Consider the following 19,056-nt stretch of genomic DNA (forward strand, 5'->3'; position numbering starts at 1 on the left):
ACTTCATGAACGACCACGGGGACAGAACTGAATGTAAGGGTTCTGCCGGTTGATGTACTAGTGGTGCATAACGTTGGCACTTATCGCACTTTCGAACGAAGTCTTTGGCGTCTTGTTCCATGCGGGGCCAGTAATATCCTGCCCGAAATAATTTCATCACTAAAGAATCTTCTCCCGAGTGGTTGCCGCATATTCCTTCATTAACTTCTCCCATGACGTAATTAGCTTCGGACGCACCCAAGCACCGGGCCAACGGGCCTTGGAGGGATTTTCTATATAATTGGCCTTTCTAGAAGCTATAATTGGAAGCTTTCCTTTGCTACTGGAGACCGAGATTGCATTCATCTCCCTTGCTGCTGGTTGATCACCCCTTATATGCTTGATCCTCTCAGGTATCAAAAATTTCAGCAAATGGTGATATGCTGAAGGCACAACTTTCATCTCGTGTAACCATGGCCTTCCTAGGATAATATTGTACCCCATGTCTCCGTCTACAACTTCGAAGAGAGTTGTCTTCATTACTCCTTCAGCATTTGTAAGCAGCAAATCTCTCCCTGAGTTGTCACGCTTGCGAGGTTGAATCTAGCAAGGAGCTCTGTTGCCGGAATAATGCTTCCTGTGAGTTTGCTTTGCTTGAGTACTCTCCATTCTATTATATTAGCTGAACTTCTTGGATCCACCAGAATACGTTTAATCTTAAGATCTAATACATTTAGATAAATTACGAGTGCATCATTGTGTGGAAGCAACAATCCATCTGCATCTTCCTCCGTGAAAGTGATATCATCTTCCTGGAGCCTCTTACTATGAGTTATAGAAACTTTTGTCTTCTTTGCCGCCGAAAAGGTGACCCCATTATTCTCAGTCCCTCCGAAGATCATATTGATCATTTGCCGTGGGGGATCTTCTCATGCTTTCAAGGGTTCCGCATTGTCTCTGTTCCGACCATAGTTGTTTTTTGCTCGGTCACTTAAGAATTCTCTGAGGTGACCATTCATCAATAGTGTTGCCACTTCTTTTCGAAGGTGTCGGCAGTCCCCTGTCCGGTGGCCGTTTGTCCCATGGTATTCACACCATACATTGGGATCCCTTTGTCCCGGATCGGACCTCATTGGTCTCGGGAACCGTGCCTCTTTGATGTTTCTCATTGCTGACATAAATTCCACTATAATGACGTTGAAGTTGTATTCAGATAATCTAGGGTAGGTGGAGTCTCGAGAGCCTAATACCTCTTTGTCCTGCAGCAATCTGTTGTTCTGACCGCGATCAGTCCTTCTGTCAACGGTGAACTTATCTGCTATTCGGAGGTTTCTGCTACGGCCTTCAGTCTGCTCGTAGGGCAAAAACCGTCCCCTCGAAGTCCGTCTGACGTAGTCATCTTCTGATTTTTCTATATCCTTCTCTCGTCCTTTGGGTGACGACGAAAAGCCAACTTGATCATTTTCGATTCTTATCTTTGACTCGTACCGGTTGTGGACATCCGCCTAAGTTGTTGCTTGAAACTCGAGCAGGCTTTCCTTCAATTTTTGGGAAGCGTCTGAACTTCTCGGATTTAATCCTTTGGTGAATGCTTCATCTGCCCATTCATCCGGGACAGCCGGGAGCAACATTCTTCCCTTCTGGAAACGAGTGATGTATTCGCGTAACAACTCGGACTCTTCCTACACAATCCTGAATATATCAGCCTTTCGGGCCTGTACCTTCCTGGCCCCAGCATGAGCCTTGATAAAGGAATTCGCGAGCATCTCAAAGGAGTCAATTGAATGCTCGGGTAATAACGAATACCACGTCAGAGCTCCTCTCGTGAGAGTTTCTCCAAATCTAGTTAACAACACAGATTCAATTTCGTGAGGAGCTAAGTCATTTCCTATTACCGCTGTTGTGTAGGAGGTAATATGCTCCTGAGGGTCTGAAGTTCCATCATATGTTGGCACTTCAGGCATTTTGAACCATTTCGGGATCAACTCTGTTGCAGTGCTCGGCTTGTACGACAATTGAGTATACTTCTTCGTATCCGGGCCTTACAATATTAGTGGCGCGCCCGGGATTTGGTCCATGCGGGAGTTTACCTCCCTCATAAACCATAAAAGCTCATTCTTAAATGGATCGTCCTCGTTATTGAGACCGGACCCGCTCCCCCCAACCCCGCCAGAGCCAATCTCACCCCTAGGAGTGTAGTTGCCGACCCTCTGCGCTATTTGGTTTGTGGGTACACCGGGAGGAATTAGATCTCATCTGTTTACATTGTTGGAAGCACGACAATGCTTGCTTCAACTCCGTCATAACCTTATCTTGCCGCGCGTGATTGCCTAGGATGATTGCCTGTTGCTATTGTAAAACCCCTACCGCATCAACAACATGTTCCTCATCAGCATCATCGGGAGTTGTCTCCCGAACTTGTCGAGGATACTGCCTATTATGAACCAGTATGGTGTCATTCTCCTCATTACGAGTTTCACTGATTGAGTTCTCAAAGTTAGGCTGATCTCCTTGAATCTCGGGGTTGTGTGTCTTGTTGACGGTATTATCTGTCATTTTTCATATGTTTTTTCTTTAAGACAAAACAATCAAGGTACGTTAGAAAAAATTGCAAGGATCAATTTAATTTCACGGCTGTCTAGGCCCCACGATGGGCGCCAAACTGTTTACTCGTGAAATGGTACAGTTGAATTTGTACGTGATTTATACACAAGTGAACTAATTTGATCCAGAGATAATAAAACAATTAAAGAATAATACGATACTTAGCCTCAAAATGTAGATAAAATAACGAAAATGACAATACGGGGAGCAAGACTTCCGGTCACAGCAATGATGAGATCAAAAAGCAAGAGAGTAAATGATATAAAGCTTTGTATAGAATGTAGTATAAGTTTGCCAGAAAATTCGTCTCCTTTACAATGATAACTGAGCTCTCTATTTATAGTTATGTCTTGGGAATGAGGTCCTAGGATCGTGCCCTCCTTTAATGTTAATTATGAGGGCCATTGATGAAGGTGTAACGGTGGAAATAAATACCAAATTCCTTGTAATGGGTTGCCGTTCCTAATATTGCAGAATATTCTCTATTAAATGTTCTAGGATTCAAAGCATTTAATACACCTTTATGAACATTCTGTCCTGGTGATAAGCGAAGTAGCTGCGTTCGGTGACCATCTCCGTCTTGGGTTCCATGTGTCCTTCCTTTTGGTGACCACGTGTCATATCATATTTTTCCCTATACAGGATGAACGAGTACTCACCATTCCACCACAATCCTTATTGGTCAAAATTATAGTATTCATATGATGTTATATACAACGATTTCATTGTTTAATATAATCTTCAAAGATTTTTTCCTCATTAACGGCCTTCCTATTTGGAATATTCTTTGAATTTTTGCTACTTTATCCTCCTGCTCACTATCATTGGCGGCCTTGCTTCGTCGGATCTACATTGCATCTTCTCCTTTTATTATTGGCAAAAGGGTCAGATTTACCCATATACTTTCAAATATTGGTCATATTTATCATCGGTTAACGTTAACGAATTTTAAAAATACCCTCAAATATTTATTTATCATATCGTGAAGAATAAACTAAAATTTTAGGTTTACTTTAAATTCAAACAATTATTTTTAAAGTATTTGTGCAGTTAAAAGTTTATTTATGAGAATGTCATAATATTTGGCATAAAATATACGCGGATAGCACTTAGGCTAGTTAATACATACATAACCCTACCCCATAAGGTATATATACAGTATATATATTATAACCTAGGTTTGTTATATATTCTATAAAAGATATGAGAAATACAGAGAATAGAAGTCCTAGAAGAAAAAGGATGGCCAATTAGGTCGTGGTGATTTGTCAATATCATTAGGTCGTGGGATTAAAAAAGCAAAGAAGAGAGGAGTCAATATCTAATATATATTTATAAAAAATTGACCTTATGTAATTTTCTGAGAAGAAGGTTTGGCAGAATCCTTCTGCCCGCCAAGCTCCGCACCTGCATGCTTGGATGTACGTACGGAAGCTACATAACATTAGCAACAAGCAATAAGGGCTTTCCTATTCCTCGGTGGAAGGATGAAGATATTATGTTTGATATATTCTTTAGACTTCCTGTCAAGTCTTTATTGCGATTTAAGTGCACTTCCAGAGTTTTTAACAATATTTTGTTGGATCCCTATTCTGTGATGTTCATCAAAGTCATTATATATCTCTTTCTTCTGACCATACAACCAAATTCTTGTTGCGCGTCCAAGGTGTCACTACTAGAAATTCAGCAAAAACCGACCAAGAAAAATCAACCAATTTTGGTCGGTAAAAAAACCGGCCAAAAACTTATCAAAGTTGGTCGGTTTTTCAAAATATTTTAATTTTTAATTTTTTTTTTTATGAAACTGACCAACTTTGGTCGGTTTTCTTTGGCGCAAAAATGCGGGAAACTACTTTTGAGTCCTGCGAAATTTATTTTTCAAGAAACCGATCAAAGTTTTGCAATTAAAATAAATAAAAATTAATATTAAAAAAACCGACCAACTTTGGTCTGTAAATTCGGCCGGTCATTTTAAAAAACCGATCAACTTTGGTCGGTAATTTTATTTTTTAATAGAATCGACCAACTTTGGTAGGTTATTTTCGTGCGAAAATACAATTAAACAGTATAAATAAAAAAAAAGACAACCTTAAAACAAAATTCTCCAATGGTCTAGTGGTAAAATAGTATCCTGCCACAGTAGACAACCCAGTTCGATTCCTAGACGGTGAATCTTTTGATTGCATAATTAAAAAATCGACCACCTTTGGTCGGTTTTTTTTTTTGCAATATTTTTTTTTTTTTGAATTTAATTTACCGACCAACATTGGTTGGTAATTTTTGACCATGATCCAAGCGTATTTGGTCGTATTTTGATCGGTAATTGACCATAACCGACCAAAGTTGATCGGTTTTTTTGATCGCTAATTACTGGATTTCTAGTCGTGTGTTACTATTGAACCATAGAGTAGAGGTTGAGCCAAACTGAATTTAAGCCTCCATTCGTCGTGCCGAGAAATTGGACGGTGGGAGCTATTCCAAATTTGAGTATGCTAAAGGTTTATTTTGCTTATGGATTGAAAACTTTGAGGCCTGTAGTTATTTGAAATCCCAGAATTCTCATCATATCATTATTACTGCTGAAGATTTTCTAAATCGCCATTATCGCTATGTTTTGACCAAAGGCGGATCTAGGATTTGTTGAACATGGGTGCACCTAAAAAAAACTATTGAGTGAGAATTGATCCATGTTCCTCAAGGCAATAACCCAGTATTCAACCAAGCGCATCATTCAATCTTTTTAGAGCATGGGTGCCAAAAGATAATATTAGACTATTCTAAAAAATATGTACATAAAATACCTAGTTTGACGGTAAGACCATGGGCTCATGTGCCCCATAATTGGGACAATAGATCCGCCCCTGGTTTTGACCCGATAGAACGAAGCACGAAATTCTGATTCAACTTCATGATCCAGACCAGGTGATCAGCAAGACGTTGCTGGGTTTTTGTTGCTGCTACTGTGTTAAAACACAAAATCAGAAAAAACTGTTAGAAGAATAAAAGAAATTGGAAAAACAGTAAAGATTAAGAAATATTCCGAGTCCTCAATTTTCTTGTGCGTCCTTAAGGAATTTTAACCCCCTCACACGTTGCCAAGGTAATGGATTAAATCCTCCCAGGATAAAACGGAATAAACCTTCCTGCAACAGTGGCAATACAAACTGCAGGATACCAACGAACTTAAAGAACGGAGCAAAATCATACTTACGAATTTGAGAGAGAAAGACTGCGAATTAGAATGCAGTATTTTCAGAAAGAAGGAAGTTCTGTAATGTTTTTGGTGTGTAAAAAACGAAGCCATGACTCAGAATTTATAGGCAATTATTGGAAGAGTTGTGATGTTTGTTCTGGAAAAGGTGCCTTTTCAGAAGTTTACGCGGCCTGCCGCGGTCCTACCGCGGTTACGCCAGGACCGCGGCCAGAGTGGCCCTCTGAATCTGCAGCAGGGTTCTGGCGCGGTCCTACCGTGGTTACGCCAGGACCGCGGCCAGACTATCCTTCTGAATCTTCAGCAGTGATCTGGCATTTAATTAATTATTAAATAATTAATTAAATAAATTTTGTCCAAAAATAATCTTATCGATCATTTGACAAATTCGAAGCCGAAGCCGAAGCCGAGCCGAGCGACGACAACGGCGCGAGGGATCATTCTCTTCAACTCCTTTTAAGGGCTTTAAGAAGTGATTCTATATATAAGCACACAAATGTAGTTGTCCCTCACCAATGAGGGACAAAGTGCAAGTCAAAAACTCACTTCATTCAAATTTTCATTTCCCTCCATTTTATTTCCCATCATTTCCAATTCACACTCTTATACTTTAAAGCCCAATGCTTAAAGTCTTTGAAGCTCAAAGCCTTTAAAGTCCAACAGTTTTTACTCTAAATGAAACAACATGGAGAGAGATCAACAATGACACTATAACCAAGTTTAACCCATTAAGGCTAGAAGGATTTTACATCAATGGAGTTGTCTATTTCTACATATATACGTGACTACAACACTTGGAAATTAACGTATTGGCCTTTAATGTCAGAATTGAAGATTTCAGAATTATCTCGTTGTGGTTGATGTAAATTGGACGAGATAGGACGCTCTTTTAAATTGTTAGAACTTGAGTGTAAATTAGCAACCACTCCTATATATGATTTTATGACAATTTGGATTTTACAATGTCATGAAAGAGGCGAATAAATTAGCCGGCCGCTTAAATTTGTCATTCCCCAGCAACGCTAACTAGTACCAGAACCATATATAGTGTCTCGATTTTGTTGTACTGCTTCTGACAAGGAGTTCACAATGATGAATTCAAGGGTCAAGCTAGATAAGATTTTCTTATATGATTGGAAGGAAATAAGTGGAGATCAATTGAAATCTTGGGGATTCCGAAAAAGACTAAGATTATTGGTATCTACAATTGTGAGGATTGACTCTATTCATTAGGACAAATGTTAACTTTAGCGAGAATGATGAATTCACCATAGACTGAGAAATGTAGAGAAGGGAAATTGGGAGCTCAAGCTAACATACAGTGAAAGCTGTTATATACAACTATTCTCCACCCATGGTTAACTAACTACAACTATAGCAACTCTAGTTAAGTAATGTGAAGGTACACCACCTAAGGCACCTTGGTACAATTGTCTAATACTTCTACACTCCCTCTCAAGTTAGGAAAAATAAAGATGTTCTTCATCCCTAGGTTGGATAGCAAATAGTGGTGTTGATGCCTGCTAAGCCCCTTAGTGGGTATATCAGCTTGTTGTTTAGCAGAAGCTAAGTCAACTGTCTCCATAAGTCCCTGAAGAACTTTCTCACGAATGAAGTGGCAGTTAATATCGATGTGTTTAGTGCACTCGTGGAACACATGGTTAGCAGCAATCTGAATAGCTGATTTGCTGTCACAGTACATTTGCGCTGGTAGTTGGAGTGGGGCATTAAGTTCCTTGAATAAGCCAACAAACCCAAACTATCTCAGCAACTGTCGTGGCCAAACTTCTCCACGCTGCTTAAATAGAGCTTCTGAAATGGTTGATTATTTTTTGGACTTTCCAAGAGATAAAGGAGTCTCCATACTTGACAATGCATCCAATAATAGATCTTCGGCTGACTGGACAAGAGGCCCAGTCAGCATCACAAAATGCTTGGAGTCGATTGGAACTAGAAGCAGAGAAGAAAATCCCAAGACCAAGGGCCTGCTTCATGATCACGTCCAAAGCACACCTCAAAAGAGATATAAAACGGTTGTATGCAATAATAGAAACGCAACTAAGAGTCGAGATCGAATCCACAGGGAGCTAGGATGGGAGTTAGGGCTATATATTCAAATGAGCAATTGGATTATCTAAATTGCACTTCCACAACAAGGATTTTGTTTTCTATTTCTAATGTTAATTTAATAATTGCATAATAAAGCAAGAAGACTAGATATTATTATTTTTAAGGTTTTTCCAAATAGATAAAAAAGCTAGAACTATGACCATGACCTAGGTGTTTGCCTAATGGGATAAAGACTTTAATGCTTCTTTTGTTGATTGGGGTGTATTATAGCTCTCAGCTCTAAATTACCCACTCAATACCTCTCTGTCAGAGAGTGGTTTTGTCCAATTTGAGTTTCTCAAGACCAAATGGGTATCGCCCAAAATAGTGAATAAGAGCTCAAGTCGGGTTATTACTAACTCTAGGTTGAACCCTTTAATTGGGTTAATCTATCTCTCAATTGACCCAATTCCTTGTTACCTAAGTTATCCTAGACTAGGCAAGTAGAGACTAGGTCAAATAGGCATGAATCAATATTTGCAACCATTAATTCTACAATTAAAGCATGATCTAGCTAAATAATCAACACAAGCACTAAATTAGATACCCATAAGGTTTACACACTAGGATTGGGTAACAACCCTAGTAAAAGTCTAGCTACTCATAATGGGGTTTTAAGAAAATAAGGAAAAAAAACTAATTAAACTCATAATGGAAGCTTAAAATGATTAAATCTAATGTAAATACACCAAAGAAATGTAAAACTTCCTAAAGTAGTAAAGAAAAACGGCTACAACAACTTCAAAGGTTTTTATTTATACAAGGCTGAAAATCTCGGACAAAAATGCCCCTCGGGAGGTTCTGCAGCCGCACAATTCCATGTGCGATCCGCAGATGTCTTCATCTGGCAGGAACTGGAGTTCTGCGGCTGCACATTTCTGAACTATGACCGCGAGGCAATCTTCTGCGGCCGCACATTTTTGGACTGCGGTCGCAAGGCAACTCTTCTGTGGTCCGCACTATTAAGAGGCACAATTAAGACTGCGGCCGCACTAATCTTGTGCGGTCCGCAATTCACAGAGGCTCCTGGACTTTGTTTTTTTGCATACTCTCTGATCTTCGACTCTTAGCCTAGCTTTGCGGACGCACAATTCATGTGCGGTCCGCACTTTGCGCAAATTTTTGCTTAGTTCATCCTCTTGGTTTGAGGCTGCAGATGGAACTCTGCGGTCCGCAATTTTTTCCGCGCCCGCAGAATTTTTTCTGCGGATCGCACATTTGTGCTCCGACGCCCTTCATTGCCTTGTGCTTCGGACTACTCCTTTTTTATTTAGATTTTATCTCGGGAGACCAACTTCTAGCATTCCTGCTATTTTGCCCAATTTCATTAGTTTTGGGAACACAATTCAATGCTTTTAGACTAAAACAAAACCTAAAAGACGCTAATAAGCAATCAAAATCCCCACTTAACAACTTCCCAAAACTTAAGTCTTTGCTTGTCCTCAAGCAAATGAATTTGTTCCCACCTCCAAAAGTTAAGGATCATTCCAGCGACTCAAAGGTAAGCCATCCACACATCAGTTGGGACCAACAATTACCCACACTACTCATGTATTAGCAACAAGGCAACAAGTTAAACATTCATGCACATATAGTTCTAATGTGACATTTTAGCTTCAAGAGTTGACTTTACTCATCAAGGACTCTTGCTCTATCATGTAAGTCATGGTGGACTCCAAACTCTTCCTCCTCTACTTTCAATTTGCTTGGCTCACTTAACAAATTTAGCACTCAATCCAAAGAATTATGAAAGGTCCACTCATCTCTCTCAAGAAAATGTCGCAAGGACGGCTTCAAGTACCATAGACTTGCCCCTCATGTAGATCGCCACTAATGTAAGTTCACTCGGCTTAAAATCAAGTAGGAATTCTTTTGGGATGTAATGAAGGCTTTTGGATTAGGGTTGGATACAATATGGTTGAATGGTTAAACCTTTCCTTAACCACTCTATTTTTCATTTCTCGGATCACACTTTGCCAATCCTTTGAGGCACTTTCTTTTCCTTGGGGGACTAGTGTTACGACTCGACCGGTCGTTTTACTTTCTAGAACCCTGTTCCCCTAAAGAAGATTTCATATGTGTTTTTACTGTTTTATGACTTGTGGGGATGGTTAGTTCGGGAATTGGAAGGGTTCGGGTCGAAATCGGAACACTTGGTTCCTTAAGGTTGGCTAAAAAAGCCAAGTTTGACTTCAGTCAACATTTTGAGCAAACGACCTCGGAATTAGGATTTGACATTTCCTAGGTTCGTACGATGACTTTAGACTCGGGCGTATGTTCGGATCGGGTTTTGGATGACCCGGGAGCATTTCGGTGCCTAATAGTGAAAGTTAATTCTTTGAAGGTCTTTGAAGTTCTTTAAATTTGGTTTGAAGTAGGTTTTGGTGATATCGAGGTCCAAATGGAATTCTGAGACCGGAAATAGTTCCGTAATATCATTTAAGGCTTGCACGCAAAAATTGGTGTCATTCTGAGTAGTTTAAGTATGTTTTAATTTATTGGGAGTAAGTTGAAGAACTTAAAGATCATATGTTTGATTCAATTGGTTTGGGGGTGTGATTCTTAGTTTTGATGTTGTTTGGGGCGTTCCGAGAGTTCGAGCGAGTCCGTTTTATGATTCCAAACTTGTTGGTATGTTCGGGCAGGGCCTGGAGGGCCCTAGGTGTTAGTCGGACGAGGCTCGGACCAAGTTAGGACTTGGGAGCAACAGTTGAAGCTCCCAACTGCTGGTGTAATCGCACCTGCGCTTGCTCTTGGCCAGCCGCAGGTGTGAGCTCGCAGGTTCGAGCCACGAGTTATCGGGTCCAACCCTGCACCACTACAAAGTGGCAAGAGCGATCGATGCAGCTTTTACCCGAGAAGGTCGGGATCGAATCCACAGGGAGCTAGAATGTTTGGAGTTGGATTCCTATCTAAACTAGCAGTGTGTAGTGCTGTTGATTACACTTCCAATCATAATTGTTTGTTTGTTACTTCTAATTTTATACTAATGATGTGCGGAAGTAAGCTAAGTATAAATGCTTGTAAGGTTTTCTAAATGGTTAACGAGGCACGAGGGAAGTGACTTTCTCCTAGGTGAATACTTGATGGGTTCTAAAGCTTAAGGCAAATTGTTATGATTGGGATCGCGATATAGCCAATGCACGACACTACTCACTCTATACCTCTCGGTAGCTTGAGTGGCTTTGCCCTAATTGACTTTCTCAAGACCAATTGGGTGTCAAAATTGTGCAAGCAATATAGGTTCAAGTCGGGTATTACTATCTCTAGATTTAACCCTTTATTTGGGGCTATCAATCTCTTGAATACGCCCCAATTCCTTGTTGGACTGATTTTCCTAGACTCAAGCTGTCTTTCTCAAGAAGAGCCCAAATCAAAAAGGAACAAATTAGTGTTTGCAACCACTAATTCAACATGGAAAACACAAATCAGTCCAAATATCAACCACCCATAAACATCTAAGCCCTAAAACAAAAGACCCATCAAATACCCATATTAGGGTTGAGCCACAACCCTAGCTAATGGGTCTAGCTACTCATAATAATGAAAAAAATTAGATATTTAGATGAAGAATAACCCATATAATACAATTACAAGCTAAGATTTAAAGATTCAATGTTGAACTAGCTACAAAATTACTCAAAATAGGTCCAAAACAGCCTTCACGTGCTCAGCTAAGATAAAGATACCCTAAAAATCTGAAAAAGAAGTATTTATACAAGGCCGAATTTTTTGGAGAAAAATACCCCTGATGGAGGTATCGCAGTCCGCAAGAAATGGAGCGCGGCCGCGATGGGGCTTTTAGCTTCAATTTTCTGTTCTCCGAATCCAGCCACCGTGGACCGCAATAAATGGACCGTGGCCGCGGTGGCTTCACCACGGACCGCAATAAATGGAATGCGGCCGCGATGTCTTGAATCGTACAAACTTCACATTCTCTGAATCTCTTTTCCGCGAACCACAACAAATGGAATGCGGCCGCGATGAGGCTACCGCGGCCGCGAAGAATCGACCGTGGACCGCGTGGCTTGGACTTCCAAAATAGCATTCTCTCTTATCTTTGCCACTGCGGACCACACTAAATAGATGCGGCCGCGGTGGGTCTGTTGCAGCCGCAGTGGATTTTATGCTGCAGCGATGATTTGACTTGTTCTTGGCACTTGTGCAGGTTTCACTCCTTTTTGAGCTGGTTTTGACTTCTTGTCACTTTTTTGACCAAACACTACAAACAAGCACAACATGTAAGCTTTCGGGATTACTTGTATACATTTTTAATCTAAAACTCAAGCAAAAAGGAGTATAAAATAAACTAGAATCCCTAGTTATCAACGAGCCGCAAAGCGGACAAGAGAAGGCTGTCCAGAATCCGTAGGAGCGAGAGGTTTAGCGCACCTGCGAATGCGCATGTGCGATGGCTATGACCGCATAAGCGGCAGTGTACGCAGGCGCTAAGCGATCGCAGAAGCCGTTGCGCAGGAGCGGCCCCAGCTCCGCAGGTGCGAGTGTTGGCTAGTTGGGGGAAAATCGCACTTGCGAGGTTTTCCCCGCAGAAGCGAAACCGCAAGTGCAGCAATGGCCTCGCAGGCGCGGGAACCGCTGGGCAGTGAGGGTGTTTTAAATACGGGACTTAGGCATTTTTGCTCATTTCTTACACTTTTTGGGAGCGATTTTGGAGCTGGTTAGAGAGGAATTTTCATCAACTAATTGAGGTAAGTAATTCCTATCAAATGTGAGTTAAATACATAGCTTATGGGTAGATTATAACATGTAAATTAGTGAAAATCATGGGTTTAGGTGAAAACCTAGGTTTTTGATAAAAACAAGATTTAACATGAAATTTGTTATGGAATTTATTAAGACTCATTTATTTTAGTTCATGAGGTTAGGTAACGACTTTCTTCAAAAATTTTCGAAATTTGGGCACGCGGGCCCCGACGGTGAATTTTATGGATTCTTCAAATAGGCTTGTGCAATCTCTTTGATAGCTTGGATATGAACTTTTGAGCATGTATTGATTATTTTATATAATATTTGACTAGTTTCAAGTCGTTGGCAGAATTTGGGGATTTAGCACAATCTTGGACCGGAAAGTAGGCTTTGAGACGAGGTAAGTCTCTTTTCTAATCTTGTAAGAGGGAATTAACCCCATAGGTGAACTAAATTAATATGTTCTTCTATTTGAGGGGGTCTACGTACGCATGAGGTGACGAGAGTCCGTACGTAGCTACTATTCATGCTTAAGTCCGGGTAGTTTTAGGTTTACACCATGCCTTATTGACACTGTTATTTGATTATGCTTATTAATTGTCTTGAATAGAGCCGAGGTTGAGGATTTTGAGAATTTAAAAGTTTCTAGTTGAATTTCTTATTTTGGAAAGAATTGAGGGATATTATGATAACTTGAGAAATCTATGTTCAACCGCGTCGCAAGTATATTCCGCGAGCAGGGTAAATTTTCACTACTCTCATGGGAGCGGGTCGTTCGGCTCGGTAGTTTAATAAATGCATCTATGGTTCATGCCTTTCGACCTTCGGCAGTGCTCACAGTTTATGTTTATGTATATTTGGATCGGGCCGTACGTCCTCGGCATAATTCGTGCGTGATAATATTGAAAACCCTACTATATTTGATATTGTTTCTTTGGCCTGATAGGTTAAATGGTTAAATGAGGAAAATGATTTGGTTCTTCTTGTGTTTTCTGTCTATTTCACTTCAGATAGTAGACTATTATTCTTGTGTATATTCTACTAGATGCTCGTATACTTGTGACACCAGGTCTTGGCACACACTAGTAGACTTGGGGTTTTTGGTTCATTTCTATGGTTATAATTGCACTCAGTTGCTTTGTTTTATTTATTTGAAATCTGTCATTTCTTAAATCGTAAAAATTAAGGAAAGTTTAATTACTTGACAATTTATTAAAAAGGGAAATTACATGTTAGTTCACTGTTGGCTTGCCTAGCGGCGGCACTGGGTGCCATCACGACCTATAATAGAATTGGGTCGTGAGTACATGGTATCAGAGCACTAGGTTCATGTAGGTTTCACAAGTTATGGGCAGGCCTACTAGAGTCTTGCATATCGGTGCGGAGATGTTCGTACTTATCTTTGAGAGGCTATAAGGTGTTAGGAAACTACTCTTTTGTTCATTTCCTATCGTGCAGTTGATAGTGTACTAAGTTTCTTCCTCTTACTCTCTCACAGATGGTGAGAACGCGCACGACAGACGTTCCAGACCCGGGAGGGGCTGCTCCCTCTGTTGCTAGAGGTCGAGGCAGAGGCCGGGGGAGGGCACCGGCCCAAGGTAGGGCACGAGGATGTCCTAGAGTTGCCCCAGTTGTACCACCAGCGGATCCATTAGAGGATCCCATTGTTGAGGAGCAGGGCGAGGTGCCCGTAGCAGAGCCAACCCTGGTAGATTTCATGTCAGCACCGGGCTTTTAGGAGGTCATGGGCCATATGCTGCAGTTCATCGATACTATGACTCAGGGGGATTTATTTCCGGCGGACCCAGCCACATCTCAAGCGGGAGGGGAGGCACACACCCCTACTACCCAGGCTCCGGGGCTTGCAACTGCCTTATATCATACCCTGGGTGCATTACCTGTAGGCGGAGCCCAGCCAGTTACAGCAGCTGTCCCTAGGCCTAGACCAGCTGCGGTCGACGAGCCGCAGAAGCTATTGGATAGATGGACCAGGCTTTACCCTCATGTCTTCGGGGGTGAGCAACATGAGGATCCCTAGGACTTCATTGATAGGTGCAGGGATAGACTCCACAACATGAGTATAGTGGAGTCCTATGGGGGTGGATTTCACTACTGTCCAGTTAGAGGGCATGGCCCATAGGTGGTGGCAGTCACATCTTCTCGGCAGACCAGATGGTTCTCCTTCCATGACTTGGGATCAGTTTATACGGCTTTTCTTGGATAGGTATATTCCACCCTCCCATAAGGAAGAGTTGTGGTTCATTTTGAGCAGCTTCAGCAGGGTCAGATGTCAGTGACCGGCTATGAGGCGAGATTCTCTGAGTTGTCTCGCCAGGCACTTATGATACTTCCTACTGATGGTGAGAGAGTACGGAGGTTTGTTGCAAGATTGCACTCCAGTATTCAGGCCACTACGGCCCAAGAGGTCGAGATGGGTACTTCTTATCAACTGGTTGTGGAGATAGCCCGGAGGATTGAGGGTTCTTCTTGTGTTTTCTGTCTATTTCACTTCAGATAGTAGACTAATATTCTTGTGTATATTCTACTAGATGCTCGTATACTTGTGACATCAAGTCTTGGCACACACTAGTAGACTTGGGGTTTTAGGTTCATTTCTATGGTTATAATTGCACTTAGTTGCTTCGTTTTATTTATTTGAAATCTGTCATTTCTTAAATCTTTAAAAATTAAGGAATGTTTAACTACTTGACAATTTATTAAAAAGGGAAATCACGTGTTAGTTCACTGTTGGCTTGCTAGCAGCGGCGCTGGGTGCCATCACGACCTATAATAGAATTGGGTTGTGAGTACATGGTATCAGAGCACTAGGTTCACTTAGGTTTCACAAGTTATGGGCAAGCCTACTAGAGTCTTGCGGATCGGTGCAGATATGTTCGTACTTATCTTTGAGAGGCTATAAGGTGTTAGGAAACTACTCTTTGTTCATTTCCTATCTTGCAGTTGATGGTGTACTAAGTTTCTTCCTCTTATTCTCTCACAGATGGTGAGAACGCGCACGACAGACGTTCTAGACCCGGGAGGGGCTGCTCCCCCTGTTGCTAGAGGCCGAGGCAGAGGCCGGGGGAGGGCACCGGCCCAAGGTAGGGGACGAGGATGTCCTAGAGTTTCCCTAGTTGTACCACCAGCGGATCCATTAGAGGATCCCATTGTTGAGGAGCAGGGCGAGGTGCCCGTAGCAGAGCCAACCCAGGTAGATTTCATGTCAGCACGGGGCCTTTAGGAGGTCATGGGCCATATGCTGTGGTTCATCGATACTATGACTCAAGGGGATTTATTTTCGGTGGACTCAGCCACATCTCAGGCAGGAGGGGAGGCACACACCCCTACTGCCCAGGCTCCGGGGCTTGCAGCTGCCATATATCAGACCTCGGGTGCACTACCTGTGGGCGGAGCCCAGCCAGTTACAGCAGCTGTACCTGGGCCTAGACCATCTGTGGTCAGTGAGCCGCAGAAGCTATTGGACAGATGGACCAGGCTTCACCTTCCTATCTTCGTGGGTGAGCAACATGAGGATCCACAGGACTTTATTGATAGGTGCAGGGACAGACTCCACAACATGAGTATAGTGGAGTCCTATGGGGGTGGATTTCACTATTGTCCAGTTGGAGGGCAGGGCCCGTAGGTGGTGGCAGTCACATCTTCTCGGTAGACCAGATGGTTCTCCTCCCATGACTTGGGATCAGTTTATACGCCTTTTCTTGGATAGGTTTATTCCACCCTCCCATAGGGAAGAGTTGTGGTTCATTTTGAGCAGCTTCAGCAGGTTCAGATGTCAGTGACCGGCTATGAGGCAAGATTCTCTGAGTTGTCTCGCCATGCACTTATGATACTTCCTACTGATGGTGAGAGAGTACGGAGGTTTGTTGCAAGATTGCACTCCAGTATTCATGCCACTATGGCCCAAGAGGTCGAGATGGGTATTTCTTATCAGCTGGTTGTGGAGATAGCCCGGGGGATTGAGGGTTATCGTCTGCGAGGTAGAGAGAAGATGCAGCGGGACAAGCGGTTCCGTTTTTCTGGAGAGTTTAGAGGTGCCCAGACTAGGGGCAGAGGTCAGTTTGGGAGGGGTCAGCCTAGCAGGCCCACATATCCAGCACCACCACCTCCTTAGGTTACTTTAGCGCGACCTTATATCAGTGCTATGCCAGAGAGTTCATACCGTCCACCAGTTATTCAGGGTTCCTCCGGTGGGTATTCAGGCCATTAGGGTCAAACTTCAAAAAAGCAGTCCACTACTCCGAGGGGTTGTTAGGAGTGTGGGGATCCTGGACACATGAAGAGATTTGTCCCAGACTTAGGGGCAAGGTAGTGCAGCAGGGTCAGCAACCCATGATTATGACACCAGTAGCAGCACCAGCCATCCAGCCGCCCAGAGGCGGAGGGCATGTGGGCAGGGGTCGTCCTAGAGGTGGATTCTAGGCAAGTGGAGGCCAGCCAGGTGGCACTCTAGCCAGATTCTATGCTTTCCCGGCCAGACCAGTTGCAGTGGCCTCAGATGCCGTGACCACATGCATTATTTCTGTTTGCGCATTTCTTGGATATTCCTCGTGAGTCCTTGGGTACTCCTATTTATGTGTCCACTCCAGTGGGCGACTCAGTTGTTGCGGATCGGATCTATCGGTCCAGTATGGTTACATTCTGTGGTTACGAGACTAGAGAAAATCCTCTGTTGCTTGATATGATCGACTTTGAGGTCATCTTGGGCACGGACTGGCTATCCCCATATCACTCCATCCTTGATTGCCATGCCAAGACTGTTACCTTGGCGATGCCCGAGTTGCGTAGGTTGGAGTGGAAGGGTTCATATGTGAGTATATCTAGTCAGGTTATCTCTTTTCTGAAGGCTCGACATATGGTCGAGAAGGGTTGTTTGGCTTATCTAGCTTATGTTCGGGTTACCACCGTAGAGATTTTGATGATTGATTCAGTACCAGTAGTCTGGGAGTTCCCGATGTGTTTCCTTCTGATCTTCCACGCATGCCACCAGATCGTGATATTGATCTTTGCATTGATTTGGATCCTGTTACCCAGCCAAAATCTATTCCACCGTACCGTATGGCTCCGAAAGAGTTGAAGGAGTTGAAGGAGAAACTTGAGGAGCTTCTAACAAAGGGGTTCGTTAGACCAAGTGTATCACCTTGGAGTGCACCAGTCTTATTTGTGAAGAAGAAAGATGGGACCATGCGGAAGTGCATTGATTACCGCCAGTTGAACAAAGTTACCATTAAGAACAAGTAGTCGTTGCCGCGTATTGATGATTTGTTTGATTAGTTTCAAGGTGCTAGGGTGTTCTCTAAGATCGACTTGAGATTCGGCTACCATCAGTTTAAGATTCGGGACTCGGATGTTCCGAAGACCGCTTTTCATACTAGATATGGCCATTATGAGTTTCTAGTGATGTCCTTCGGCTTGACTAACTCCCCAGCGATGTTTATGGACTTGATGAACAGGGTTTTCAGGCCATAAAAATTGATCCGTTTGTCATTGTCTTTGTTGATGGCATTTTGATCTACTCGTGCAACATGGAGGAATACGAACAACATTTGAGAGTGGTGCTTCAAACTTTGCCGGAACAGAAGCTATATGCTAAGTTCTCCAAGGGTGAGTTTTGGATAGATTCTTTAACCTTCTTGGGGCATGTTGTATCAAGCTAGGGTATTAAGGTGGATCCCAAGAAGATTGAGGCAGTCAAGATTTGGCCTCGTCTAACTACGGCGACCGAGATTAGGAGCTTCTTGGGGTTATCAGGTTATTATCACCGGTTTGTGGAGGGCTTCTAATTTATTTTATCACCTTTGACCATATTGACCCAAAAGGGTGTTCCGTTCCGCTGGTACAATGATTGTGAGGCGAGCTTCCGGAAGCTCAAGACAGCTTTGACTATATCACCAGTTCTAGTGTTGCCTTTCGGTTCGGGGATGTATACTGTGTATTGCGATGCTTTACACGTTTGTTTGGGTTATGTATTGATGTAGGAGGGGTGACTTATTGCATATGCTTTACGTCAGCTGAAGCCCCACGAGAAGAATTATCCTATGCACGATTTGGAGTTGGCCGCGATTGTTCATGCTCTTAAGATCTGGAGGCATTATCTTTATGGGGTGTCCTGTGAGGTTTGCACTGATCATCGCAGCTTGCACCATTTTGCAAGCAAAGGGATCTCAATTTGAGGCAGCGCAGATGGCTTAAGTTACTGAAGGATTATGATATCACCATTCTTTATCATTCGGGCAAGGCGAATGTGCTCGCAGATGCCATGAGCGGAATGGCAGAGAGTATGGGTAGCCTGGCATTCATTTCAGTAGAGGAGAGGTCACTAGCTTTGGACATTCAGTCCTTTGCTAACAGACTTGTGAGGTTGGATATTTCAGAGCCCAACCGAGTTCTTGCATGCGTCGTTTCCCAGTCTTTACTATTGAAGCAGA

The 19,056-nt window shown here is 42.6% G+C and overlaps 2 protein-coding genes across 2 annotated transcripts; both read right to left on the bottom strand.

Annotated features, from left to right (window-relative positions):
• Nucleotides 1–908: 908 nt before the first annotated feature.
• LOC109243704 lies at nucleotides 909–2,535 on the bottom strand. The gene is made up of 3 exons (XM_019410678.1): nucleotides 2,347–2,535; nucleotides 1,701–1,982; nucleotides 909–1,484 (listed from the first exon to the last, which is right to left on the bottom strand). The coding sequence occupies exons 1-3, from the start codon at nucleotides 2,533–2,535 to the stop codon at nucleotides 909–911; spliced, it is 1,047 nt and encodes a 348-aa protein (XP_019266223.1).
• A 4,670-nt stretch (nucleotides 2,536–7,205) lies between these two features.
• LOC109243705 lies at nucleotides 7,206–14,275 on the bottom strand. The gene is made up of 3 exons (XM_019410680.1): nucleotides 14,133–14,275; nucleotides 7,696–7,807; nucleotides 7,206–7,529 (listed from the first exon to the last, which is right to left on the bottom strand). The coding sequence occupies exons 1-3, from the start codon at nucleotides 14,273–14,275 to the stop codon at nucleotides 7,206–7,208; spliced, it is 579 nt and encodes a 192-aa protein (XP_019266225.1).
• Between the last annotated feature and the right edge of the window lie 4,781 nt (nucleotides 14,276–19,056).

Source organism: Nicotiana attenuata, unplaced genomic scaffold (genome assembly GCF_001879085.1).
Source record: "Nicotiana attenuata strain UT unplaced genomic scaffold, NIATTr2, whole genome shotgun sequence".
In the NCBI taxonomy this organism is placed as follows: Eukaryota; Viridiplantae; Streptophyta; class Magnoliopsida; order Solanales; family Solanaceae; genus Nicotiana; species Nicotiana attenuata.

Coding starts and splice junctions, on each gene's coding strand:
- LOC109243704 (XM_019410678.1), bottom strand. CDS start 2,535: ATGACAGATAATACCGTCAACAAGACACACAACCCCGAGATTCAAGGA. Junction 1,983..2,346: donor AGGAACATGTTGTTGATGCG/GTAGGGGTTTTA, acceptor TTGTCGTACAAG/CCGAGCACTGCAACAGAGTT. Junction 1,485..1,700: donor CTCATGCTGGGGCCAGGAAG/GTACAGGCCCGA, acceptor GCAACAACTTAG/GCGGATGTCCACAACCGGTA.
- LOC109243705 (XM_019410680.1), bottom strand. CDS start 14,275: ATGGGATCCTCTAATGGATCCGCTGGTGGTACAACTGGGGCAACTCTA. Junction 7,808..14,132: donor GCCCCTCCCGGGTCTGGAAC/GTCTGTCGTGCG, acceptor ATCTCTTTTGAG/GTGTGCTTTGGACGTGATCA. Junction 7,530..7,695: donor CTGACTGGGCCTCTTGTCCA/GTCAGCCGAAGA, acceptor GGCTTATTCAAG/GAACTTAATGCCCCACTCCA.